General features: G+C 44.9%; 1 protein-coding gene across 6 annotated transcripts in view; it reads left to right on the forward strand.

Moving 5' to 3' along the window:
* Window positions 1–327: 327 nt before the first annotated feature.
* The window catches only part of TSPAN12 (tetraspanin 12), a 45307-nt gene continuing 33447 nt past the window's right edge, over window positions 328–12187 (forward strand). For 2 of the 6 annotated variants that reach the window (XM_061373005.1, XM_061373010.1), the window contains exon 1: window positions 347–441. In XM_061373005.1, coding sequence (XP_061228989.1) covers window positions 355–441 — 87 coding nt within the window. In that variant the 5' untranslated portion in view covers window positions 347–354. Of the gene's footprint in view, window positions 442–506; window positions 966–12187 lie in introns of those variants that run through there. The other 4 variants (XM_061373007.1, XM_061373008.1, XM_061373009.1 and 1 more) reach the window with 4 other exon arrangements.

Here is a 12187-nt window from a genome sequence, read left to right on the forward strand (position 1 = left end):
CAGCGCCAAATCTGGCCCGGCGGGCGCAGCTCCCTGGAAGGCGCCCGCGGTCTCTCCAGTCTCGCACATGCCATGAGCCTCCACTTCCACTCAGCCCCGCAGATGCGTCCCACAGCCGGTGGGCCATAGGAAGACCGCCACTTTCCTGCTCCCGTCCGCAGGGACTCAGGCCCCGTAGGCCTGGACGGGACGGGAGGCGCAGGGGCGATAGGACCCAGCGGCCGGCGAGCGCGGGCGCATGCGCGACAGTGTAGGTGCCGCTGGCTGCCGCCGAGCCCTGCGGGTGGGGGGGCCGGGGTAGCTGCCGGGACTGTTGCCTTTAGCGTCCCGTCGGAGACATCTGCACCACCGGGCATGGGTGCTGCGGCTCCGAGCTCTGCTGTCTTGTCTCCTCCCGATGAGTCCTCGCCGGAGCAAGTGAGTGAGGGGGGCGCCCGGGCGGTAAGTGGCAGCTGTCCCCCGGCCGCCTGCCCCTAGGCAGCGAGTCCGTCACAGGCGGAGAGGGAGTCAGCGCTCCCGGGCCGGGCCGTGCCTCTCCTGCCCTCAGACCCGCTGTGCTTCTGGGGCAGGCTGCGGCTTTACCCATTTTACACGGGTTTGTTGTTATTAAAAGAATTCGGCCATCAGTATCGCCGGGCGGGGCGGGAGGAGAAAGGAGGCTGCCGGGGGTGGGTGAACGGTGGCTGCTGCGGGGTTTAGCCGCTCCCTCCGGGGCGCGGCTGATCCAGGGCCGCCCCACAACTTGGCTGGGCTCCGCCGCCTCCACCTGCGCGCTCGTCTCTCGGCAAGGGGGACTCGGCCGGCCCCTCTCCGCCTCTTCCTCTGCAGGGCGCCGGCGGCCCGGCCTTGGGAGAGAGGATGTGGTGAGAGGATGGGTCTGTCTCCCGCGGGGGCTCGCCATGGCCAGGGAGGACTCGGTGAAGTGCCTGCGCTGCCTGCTCTACGCCCTCAACCTCCTCTTCTGGGTGAGTGGAGCGACGCGGAGCGGGCCAAGCTGGGACCCACCGCCGCCCGAGCAGGTGTGTGGAGGAGCGGTGCGGGCGGCGGGGGCTGCCCGCCTTGGTGCCCCCGGTGTGCTGCCCGGCCCGGGCAGTTCCCACGGGGGAATCCTGGTCACGGGAGGTAAAAAAAAAAGAAAAAAAAAAAAGCCTTTGGAAGCTAGTTGTAAGTAAAACTAGATCTGGTACTAACGAGTGTTGCAAATACACGTGTGAATCTGTGCTCCTATAACACAGAGGGAAGTATGCATGGGTGCCTTCCTGTTGAGATGCGTTTCAGAGCATCCTGTGACCCTAGCTGAGCTCCACACTCTTGCAGGTACCTAAGCAGTGAGCTGCTCTGCAGAGGCCTTGCCCTGGGTTGTTTGGTTTTTTTTTTTGTGCTTTCAGTTGCCAGATCCTAACAGGCAGGCAAGGTGATTTCTTACTTTTGTTTCTAGCGTTTCAGTCAAAGCTATATTTATAACAGCAGGGTTTCCTCACTCAAGCATAAGTGGGTGTGATCTGCACTTGCTCTTAAACTTTCACAGCTCTGGACAAACAGTATGATGAAGATCGCTCAGAGTCCTCACTCACTTGCACTGAATGGAATCTTCTTCACCTGAATAGTTGAGATTTATGCTTGATAAATGTAGAGGAAACAAAAGTGCAAAAGGCATAACATCCCATATCTGTTAGGAATGGTTGACTCCTGAGGTGCTATATGCTTGAATGATGCAGGGATAATAAATGGGTGGGGATCAAGGTTGGTTTATAATGGAATTGAGATGGAGCCCCACAATTACTGAAAATTAAGTAGAGATCATTTAGATTTTGTTGCATTTTAAATAATCTCTCAGATTGCCCTTAACTAGGAAGTCGTCATGTGTCCCTTTCCCTTCCTCCTCCAAAATTACAGAGGAGAAAGGATCTTTTGAATCTGACCCAGGGAAGAAAATGTTAACTTCTCATGCTTGTCTCCAAAATATAAAAAATGGCTGTAATTAATATTCCTAGCTGAGATGAGAACAGTGGATATTATACCAGAGCAGCTAAGTGAAATCTGTATAGAGCTGAAGCATGTGACTGGGTAATTAAATAATAATTGCCAGTACAGCAGATGACTTGCACCACAGATATTCCACAGGATTAAATCTGTCTTCCATAATGTGTTTAAAATTAAAGGTGTTGGAACTTGAATGAAAAATTGGCCGGTCATTTTGAGTTCTCTGCATTTTATGAAGCAGATGAATGCACTGGTTTGACTGAATCTAAATAAATAAGCAAAAATACCCAAGCCTGCCAGATTTGTGTGATATGAAATGGATGTGTGGTGGGTGGGTAGTTAAATGTATTTGCAGTTACATCAGACTTACTTGGAGGAATGTGTAATAAAACCTCTTTCTGCTTCCTATCTGGTCCTGTTCAGATGTGTATTTAACAGCTAAATACAAATCTGCTACTAGCTGCTTGTTGTAGGGAAATCTGCTACATATCATTCTCTGTCAGAGGTTAAATTTTCTCCTATTTGGCTTAACGGGAGTTTTGCCACTGCCTTTTCTGAGTGTCAGAGCATGACATGAAGGCAGATTTCCTTTTCTGAGTGTCAGAGCATGACATGAAGGCAGATTTCCTTTTCTGAGTGTCAGAGCATGACATGAGGGCAGATTTTTTCTTGTGAAAAGTTTCCCTGGCAGCAGGTGCTTATCTACTGGTGTGGGCATGGGGGCCATGATTTCCCCTTGTCTCTGCTCTTTTTTTTTCCATTTGGAAAGCTTTAGTTTGCCTGTTGCTTAAGTTAGTGTTTACTTGGATAAACACCAGCCCAGGTTGTGGGCTGGATGTCAGGAATTTTAGATTAGATCAGCTCTTTAAAAATGTGCAGTGATGTTCCTTCTGAGCACAGTGGTTCTGACCCAGTGGGTAAAGACAAGAGCAGTGCCATGATTCCAGGGTCTGTACAGACATCCCAGTTTGGGATGCATATGTGTGATTCTCTTCAAGCCCAGTCTTTGAGGGTTTTATGCTTTCTCTTCCTTCCTTCCTTCCTTCCCAAGGGCCATTGCCACCAAATGACTCCAAGCTTGTTGATAATGTGCCCAGTGGCTGTGTCAGTTATCAGTGTTTGACTGAGAACAGTGAAGATCTGCAAACAGCATGTGTTTACTTTTTAATATCATGGTCTTACTGAGAGTCCTGGCTAAAATAAGAGTGAGATTCTGTCCTTGTTTCACTGTGCTGGTGTCCAATGATAGGTCTAACCACACATTATGCAAAAGGGATTGCTTTCTCCTCCAAATTGAGGGCTTGACGCTTTTGAAGGTCTGACAAAAACTGTCTAAGAGCTGGTCATCACTGTCTGGTATGGTCTATCAACCTCCTAAAGGGTACATTTGAAGTCAGCTTCAGGCCTGTCCTATGTGCAGCTGTCCCAGTGTGTGCATGATGGGACTCCAGTATTTGTTATTACCAGCCTGGTGAGGGCAGACTAGTGCACATAAAGCTCCTTCAGAAAATGTTATGCCTAACAGAATTCCTAATCTGACCATGAATATTGCTGAAAAATTGAAGATGTTGGTGGTTGCCACAACATGCAGGTGTCTCCTTAATTTGGTTGCTGTCAGAGCCTGTAGAAGCAGAGAAATTAGAGAGCTTTATCAGTAAGTCTGCTGCCGTCCTTATAGCTTCTCCAGGACATTGGTTGTAAGAGTACAGCTGTTTGCTCTCTGTTTGGGAAGACGTGTTTAACCTGAGCTCAGCTGATGAGCTGTGATGCGGAATCTTAGACAGGATGTTGTACGTGTGTGTGTATGAGGGGGAGACAGGTGTTGTTTGTTATACTTTTTGTAAATTTTGGCCTGAAGGCTGCTTAGCTGTAACTAATTCATAAGAAATCAACTGTGTCCTGGGTTCAGCAGTAGCAGTCATTTTTTCTCCTTCTTAGTAGCTGGTGCAGTGCTGTGGTTTTGACTTTCAGCCTGGGAACAGTGCTGATAACACCAATGCTTTTAGTTACTGCTCAGAAGTTTAGTCTGACCAGGGACTTTTTGAGTCTCATGCTCTGCCAGGGAGGAGAGGAAGCTGGGAGGAAGCAGAGGCAGGACACCTGTCTCAAAGTAGCCAAAGAGGTATTCCATACCAGAGCATGTCATGCCCAGGATGTAACTGAGAGTCACCCAGAAGGGCTGGTTCACTGCTCGGTCAGGCTGGGTATCGACAGGTGGTATTATATTCTCTTCCATTGTTATTTCCCTTATGGAATCATAAAATAGTTAGGGTTGGAAAGGACCTTAAGATCATCTAGTTCCAAGCCCCCTGCCATGGGCAGGGACACCTCACACTAAACCATATCACCCGAGGCCTCGTCCACCCTGGCCTTGAACACTGCCAGGGATGGAGCATTCACAACCTCCCTGGGCAACCTATTCCAGTGCCTCACCACCCTAACAGGAAAGAATTTTCTCCTTATATCCAATCTAAACTTCCCCTGTTTAAGTTTGAACCCATTACCCCTTGTCCTCTCACTACAGTCCCTAATGAAGTGTCCCTCCCCAGCATCCCTATAGCTGCCCTTCAGATACTGGAAGGCTGCTATGAGGTTTCCACGCAGCCTTCTCTTCTCCAGCCTGAGCAGCCCCAACTTTCTCAGCCTCTCTTCATATGTGAGGTGCTCCAGTCCCCTGATCATCCTCGTGGCCCTCCTCTGGACTTGTTCCAACAGTTCCATGTCCTTTTTATGTTGAGGACACCAGAACTGCACACAATACTCCAGGTGAGGTCTCACGAGAGCAGAGTAAAGGGGCAGGATCACCTCCTTCGACCTGCTGGTCACGCTCCTTTTGATGCAGCCCAGGATACGGTTGGCTTTCTGGGCTGCAAGCGCACACTGCTGGCTCATGTTCATTTTCTCATTGACCAGCACCCCCAAGTCCTTCTCCGGAGGGCTGCTCTGAATCTCTTCTCTGCCCAACCTGTAGCTGTGCCTGAGATTGCTCCAACCCAGGTGTAGGACCTTGCACTTGGTATGGTTAAAGTTCATGAGGTTGGCATCAGCCCACCTCACAAGTGTGCCGGGGTCCCTCTGGATGGCATTCCTTCCCTCCAGCGTGTCAACCGAACCACACAGCTTGGTGTCATTGGCAAACTTGCTGAGGGTGCATTCAATCCCACTGTCTGTTTTCAGCTACGAAGATGTTGAACAACACCGGTCCCAACACAGATCCCTGAAGGACATTGAGCCGTTGACCACAACTCTTTGTGTGCGGCCATCCAGCCAGTTCTTTATCCACCGAGTGGTCCATTCATCAAATTGATGTCTCTCCAATTTAGAGACAAGGATGTCGTGTAGGATGGTGTCGAACGCTTTACACAAATCCAGGTGGATGACATCAACTGCTCTACCCCTGTCCATCAGTTCTGTAGCCCATCATAAAAGGCCACCAAATTGGTTAGGCAGGTTTTCCCCTTAGTGAATCCATGCTGGCTGTCACCAAGCACCTTGTTGATTTTTCATGTGCCTTAGCATGCCTTCCAGGAGAATCTGCTCCAAGAGTCTACCAGGCACAGAGGTGAGACTGACTGGTCTGTAATTCCCCGGGTCATCCATTTTCCCCTTCTTGAAAATGGGGGTTATATTTCCCTTTTCCCACTTGTCGGGAACTTCACCTGACTGCCATGATTTCTCAAATATGATGGCCAGCAGCTTAGCAACTTCATTCGCCTGCTCCTTCAGGACCCACGGATGGATTTCATCAGGTCCCATGGACTTGTGCACGTTCAGATTTTTAAGATGGTCTCGAACCAGTTCCTCTCCTATGGTGGGCCGAAGTTCTTCATTCTCACAGTCCCTGCGTCTGCCTTCCAAGACTTGGGTGGTGTGGTCAGAGCCTTTGCCAGTGAAGATCGAGGTAAAGAAGTCATTAAGAACCTCAGCCTTCTCCAAATCCTGTGTAGCTAGTTCACCTGAGAGCTTCCTGAGGGGGCCTATGTTCTTCCTAGTCTGTTTTTTATTTGCTATGCACCTGTAGAATCCCTTCCTGTTATCCTTAATATCCGTAGCCAAGTTTAATTCTAACTGGGCCTTAGCTTTCCTAACCTCGTCCCTAGCTTCCCGGACAACATCCCTGTACTCTTCCCAGGCTGCCTGTCCTTGCTTCCACTTTCTATAAGACTCTTTTTTCATTTGAATTTTTCTCAGCAGCTCCTTATCCATCCAAGGAGGTCTCCTGGCCCTCCTGCTGCACTTCCTTCTAGTTGGGATGCAACAGTCCTGAGCTTGTAGCAGGTGATCCTTGAAGACCAAACAAGAGTCTTGGGCACCCCTGCCCTCTAGGGCTATATCCCATGTAACCTTACTAAGCAGGTTCCTGAAGAGGCCAAAATCTGCTCTCTTGAAGTCTAGGGTAGTGAGCTTTCTGCATGCTCTTCTCACTGTCCTAAGGATCTCAAATTGAACCATCTCGTAGTTGCTGAATCCAAGTGGTAGCAGTAGTGATTTGTGTTATACCTTAGTTACTGGGCTATTCTTATCTCAACATGTGGGACATTCTTTAGATTCTCCTCCCCATCTGGGAGCAACGGGGGGGAGAGGGGGGAGAAAGGGGGGGAGTGAGCAAGAGGGCTGCATGGCTGACTTATGGCCTGGGCTTAAACCGTGACAAACTGTAAGCTCAAGGTTCTGTTTTAGTGGTTCATCCTACTTGATGATAAACCAATTGACATGTTGCCTTTACTGCTTCTGAAAAACACTAGTTTTGTGAATGTGAATGGATTGCTACTTCTGTAGCTGCAAGTTGCAGGAGATCTTGAAAGGTGTTTTGTTTTGAGATGGGTGTAAATCTGCTGTTAAGTGAATAACTGTGGTTTAGACCTGATGAAACCCTTCTGGAAGATGTTTCCAAAGTCAGTTTTATAACACATTTGATTGCAAGATACCTCTTTGTAAATTATAGGAGTCGCAGTTCCAGGACCAGCTTGGGTCTTCTGATTACATGAGGGTTTTTCTTTATAGTGCCCTGGACAAGAATATCCTTCAGACTCAATCCTGCAGTTAACATCTGTTTTCACTCTTCTGTCATCCTCATGTGTAAATGAGCATCACTTCTTAAGGTAATTTATGATACTTGCTTTCTGCAGGTGTCTCACTTAACACTCTGTAACGCTGCCTTTTGCAGCATGCTGCATTCTGGAAAGCCTAATAAAAAGAGGGGACCTCACAAAAAGCATGATTTGGTATTTTGTACTCAAGGCTTAGTGGTTAACTAGGCAGGTTATCTTTAGTGGTGCTTGAGAGAAGAAATGCTCCTACTGGTTCCTAATTTTATCTTGTTAGTGGAAGTACTGGCCTTTATCATCTCTAGCTAGTGTGTGTGTCAGGACTTAGAGAAATTTAGTTTTGATGGTTCTACAAATACAGTTTATGAGACTTCTGATGGGGCTTTTCTGTATCGGCAAGCTCTTGATGCTGCTCCAGCTCATTAGCAGTCATGTATGCAATATGAGCATCTTCTTTCATTTTGAGCACTGTATAACTTGTCTTGACAGAAATCCTCCTCATCACGTCTTGCCATTGTTCTTCTCTACTTTGCCGTGGTCTCTTTTTATAAACATTTATGCTGGGGAGACATTCAGTCATAGAACATGGCCAGCCCATAATAATGGCACAGGCATAACACAGGAGATTATGGAGAGCAGCGGCCCGCAGGGATTGTGCTAAAACAGGAACTAGAAAATGGTGCTGAATGCAGGAAAAGTTCAGTCTCCTGGATGCTTACAAGGGAGGTGATTAAGCAAAGCAATAACTTTGAGAGGCACAGGCCTGTTTTACTTGGCAGCTCAGCCACGTGTGTCCTTTCAAAAAATTATGGTCAAAATAGGTGAACTTCGTAGTGATAGTAGATGCAAGTAAAAGAGGTACAATTATTTTGTCAACTTTCCCATTTTTTAAAGAAAGTCTAGCTGTTGTGCAGGAAAAGCTCTGTATAGACTTTCTGTCTTCAGGAAACAGCCAGCTTACCTTGTTTTTTTCTTCTGGTGAACATGTGAGGCAGAAAGGAGGAGCAGCTGCCATTGTGTCCCTTGTAATTGGGCATGATTGTACTGTAGTGGCTTGGACAAATCAAGGTTGTAAGTTGCAGATGACTGTGTCATAGGTGGTAAGGATCTCTTAACCAATGATTAATAGTGTCAGTGGATATTTGAGCCAAACCAGCAATGTTACCACATCCTTCACCTTGTGAGGTTTTTCTACCTGGGGATGTGCTTTTTCTCTTAAGCAGTGCCTAAGCTTTTGTTAACAAATGTAGCAGTACCATGTAATTTCAATCCTGTGATTGCAGCCAATAAACCCTCCTGGCAGGTAGTGGAAATTGTTTTGCATCTATCTTGAATTTGTGCCTGTAAAGAAAAAGTCACATGATATGAAAAAGGAGCAAGCTTCCAGTTAGTTTTCCTTTTGTTCAGAATACCTTGCACACTTAAATTTTCCAGTTTTGGCTAGGTGTACCACCTGGGAACTCAGAACAAAAGAATGTTAGTGTTGTGCAAAGGAGCACTAAGAGTGGTTGGAAGCAGTGGTATTGTATTCCTTGCTTTTTCCAACCTCAAATGTGTCTATTGAATTTTGTAATTTTTTGCTTCAGTTTTTCAAATCTACTGTGACGTGAGAAAGAAATCAGTCTATCCTTCTTTTCGTGGACCCAGACTGTGTTTCTGCTGCTTTCCAACTTCCACTCCTGTTGGTGGGGTTTGTAGGTATTTCAAATTAATAGAGTTCGTGTCAAGTTTTTTAAGTGACTAATGATACCCATTGAAATGAACACTGCCTGGCTGGGTACCTGTAGCAGTGTAAACATAGGTTCATTCTAGTCTAATATACTCTGATTTTAGAGACTGCAGTGTAGACCTGGGTAATTGAAACCTGATTTTCTTAGCATTCTTGTATAAAGAAAATACCCAAAAGCCATGCAAGAGTAACCCTGGCTTCTGTGGGAAAATGGTGTATTTTAAAGGAATGTGTTCAGCAGAGCAAGGTACAGGAGAAGTTTTAAAGGACCAGAAATACTTTTAATTCTGGGTGGGTGTTTTTTTGTTTGTTTGTTTGTTTTTTACTGTTTTGTTGGTTTTTTTGAGAAATCTTTTACTTTTTGGTGTCTTTGGGCTGCATTATTTATGGAACGTCATTACATTACTAGACCATGTCCTAATAAAGTAAAGCAGAGTTCAGCCATAACTGAGAGTCATAAAGTCAACTTTGCATCTACCTCTATATAACCTTTTTATCCCATGTGTCTTTGTAGGTGCTAAAGCTCACCCTTCATTGCATGTCAACAGTGAATTGATAGACAAGTCTCTGCAAAACTGTTCTGAAAAAGGGTGGTTTCATGTGATGATGGAAAGAAAAAAATAAAACCAGACCCCATCCTAATGTTAGAAATTACATTAATACACTTCTTAATTGGCATTCAGAAATAAGTAAAACCACAGACAGTTTTTGGGTAATCCTTATGGTTAACTGTGTGGAACTCATTGTATCAACCTTGAAGATGAAGGCACAAACCTGTACTGACTGGGATTGAGCACACAGATCAAAAGGAATTAGAAACTTCAAGCTAAATGCTTATACCACTAAGCTGTGATCTCCAGCAGAACTGGGAAGGTCCACCTGGCCTGAAGGTAGTTGCATTTGGGTTTTTTTTCCTTCAAATTTATCACCGCTTTGTAATATGTAGCTACCCAGTTATTTGGGCATTCCCAGGCACTGCTTCTTCACCATACCCATCCATCGAGAGTCTGTGGTAGACACTTGACATGGCTCAATTTTTTAATCTCTTGTAGCTATTTCCTGAAGTATAGGGGATAAGTTAATTTTCTGCAGTTTTATCAGAATGTGTGATTTAATTAAAAATGCAGGTTCATTTTAGTCATCTTCATGTGCTCACAGGTATTCACATGTAAAACAGGGAAGTTAAGTGATGTTCCCACAAACAGCTGATTGTAGGTCCTGTGAATCATAGGAAATACTTGCACTTTTTTCATACTAATCTTCCAGTTATATACCCTGGGTTTAAAAATAATTTGTCTGCCGTCTGTGAGGTTGACTAGAGTCTGTGAACAAAACCAAGCTCTTACAGAAAGAAAATTGAGAGTATATTTTGTATATGTGAAGGCATATCATCTTGATGGTGGTGTGTGGCTTATGATATAGATCTGGAGACTTGAGCTCTGAGCAATGCTACAAATCACCCATGATTAGCAGCACATGCCTGTGTCTTGCCAGAGGCAAAAGTTCTCCTGACAGTGAAATGCTTTTGAGGAAAGAGTGGCACAAATTATGTCCTAACAAGAAGTGCAGTGCCTAGGTAGTCACAGAGAGGGTGAATGCAGAAATGCATATGCTTTTGTATCCCTCTTTGTTTTTAAAGTACACTTGTGCTACACAACCAGAAGTTGGTATACGGGTCTGACGCTCAGTAGAACTGTCTCATAGATGAACTGTACCTCAGCTTGTTTGCATATTTCGGCTCTTATTTGTTCTTTACGCTGTGTTGCTGAAGGAGCCTTGCACAGCCAACTGCTGGAAAACTTTCTTGCTTCCCCGAGGAGGCTGATCCATTATCAGGCTCTCACTGCTCCAGCAGTTGCCCTATTGCAAAGTGTGCAAGTCCCAGCCTGAGCCAAACATGGAGCAGGTTGTTAACTCACTGTTGTAGCTGTGCAAGCAAACCCAGATTCGAAGTGCAAATAAGTAAATATTTCAGCTGTTTGCAAGTGGGAGGAGAGCAAGGCTAAACCCTGTGTAGGAAGCTCAGCTAAAATTAAATGTTGGCATGTCTGTGGAATAAAAGGTGCTTTAGTGGGGAATAGGGAAATTTCCTTTTTTATAGACCACCCTTCTTTCTCTAAACATTTAAAGGCTTTTGCCAGATAATACAGACAAACCAGACCTCTTATCCTCCTCTCCTCCACCCTTAACTCCCTTCTATCCCCCCAAAATGTAGTTGTCTGCTTATCCTGAGATCTGAGTCATCTGTATTTGTTCAGTTATCTGAGTATCTAACCTAATTGTGAAAATCTTGTGAAAGCATTGCAGTATGCTCTGTTCATGACCTTGCAGTGGTTTCTCCCCACCCCCTCCACCCCCCTTTGATAAGTCTCAGCTCAGGTTACCCAAATCAGTTTTAACTGGAAAATTTTCTCAAGGTTTATTTCCATACAAAAATTAAAGGATGTATTCTGATGAATGTTGTTATATCTTGGAAGTAATTTCCTTAGAGCTGGAAACCTTTTTCTGCAAAGCAAGTTGCTCTGTAGTGCTGCTAGTCAGCACTTTTTGTGGATACCAGAGTGTGACCTGAAGTTCTTTAACCCATCGGTTAAAGAGTGGTGTGTGATATTCAGTATGGAAGATACTTTTAATTTTCCTCCAGCTGAATAATGGAGAAAACCCCTTCGCTCAAACTTGAGCATAGGAGCTTTCACCATTAAAAATTAAGGTGTTAGAATGAAAACAAGTGTGCAAATAGCAACAGGAATTGGTCTCACTCCTTCAAAGACAGAAATCCATGTCCATTCATTAATTGAAAATGAAGATTTATTTTTTCAGTTTAGGTATGGCATTGTGAGTAGGTTTAAAATACATACTTAATGTATAAAATATGATTTTATATTTTCATTTTGATGCATAATTTATGTAGAAGAATTCCAGAGGCAATTTAACCTATGCTTGAAAATGGCCACTCCCAATAGTCTGAGTCCTTTGTTGGACGGACTTTCTCAGTTGTCTGAGAAAGCTCTAATAGCTTTAAAAACTTTACATTAAAGATAAGTTTGGAAATTTAATATATTATTGTGTAATCTGCATATTAGTTGTATATAAAAATGTTATTTATTACTTTTGTTTAGCCAGTGTGAAAATATATTTAAAGTAGAGTATGACAAGAGGCAGTTTTGTAAACTCTTCAGTGTCACATTCATGGCTATATAACATTCTGTGACAGTTCAGAATGAAAACCATAGTGATTTGTGCAGCCAGCTGCAACAAATAAACATGTTTTACTGCTTACTATCATATTATGTGTACAGCACAGCAGACTGTCTTCAGAGAAGCTTGGATGAAACCATTTGGGTGAATGATGTAACTGCTAATGTGGTGAGAATTATCTTGGTAGTTTTATTTCTCATAAACTTGTGTCCTTTTATCCGATTCTTGG

This window comes from Neopsephotus bourkii, unplaced genomic scaffold, assembly GCF_033783945.1.
Source record: "Neopsephotus bourkii isolate Nb327-2 ecotype Australia unplaced genomic scaffold, CSIRO-AGI_Nbou_v1 NB_1624, whole genome shotgun sequence".
NCBI lineage: Eukaryota > Metazoa > Chordata > Aves > Psittaciformes > Psittacidae > Neopsephotus > Neopsephotus bourkii.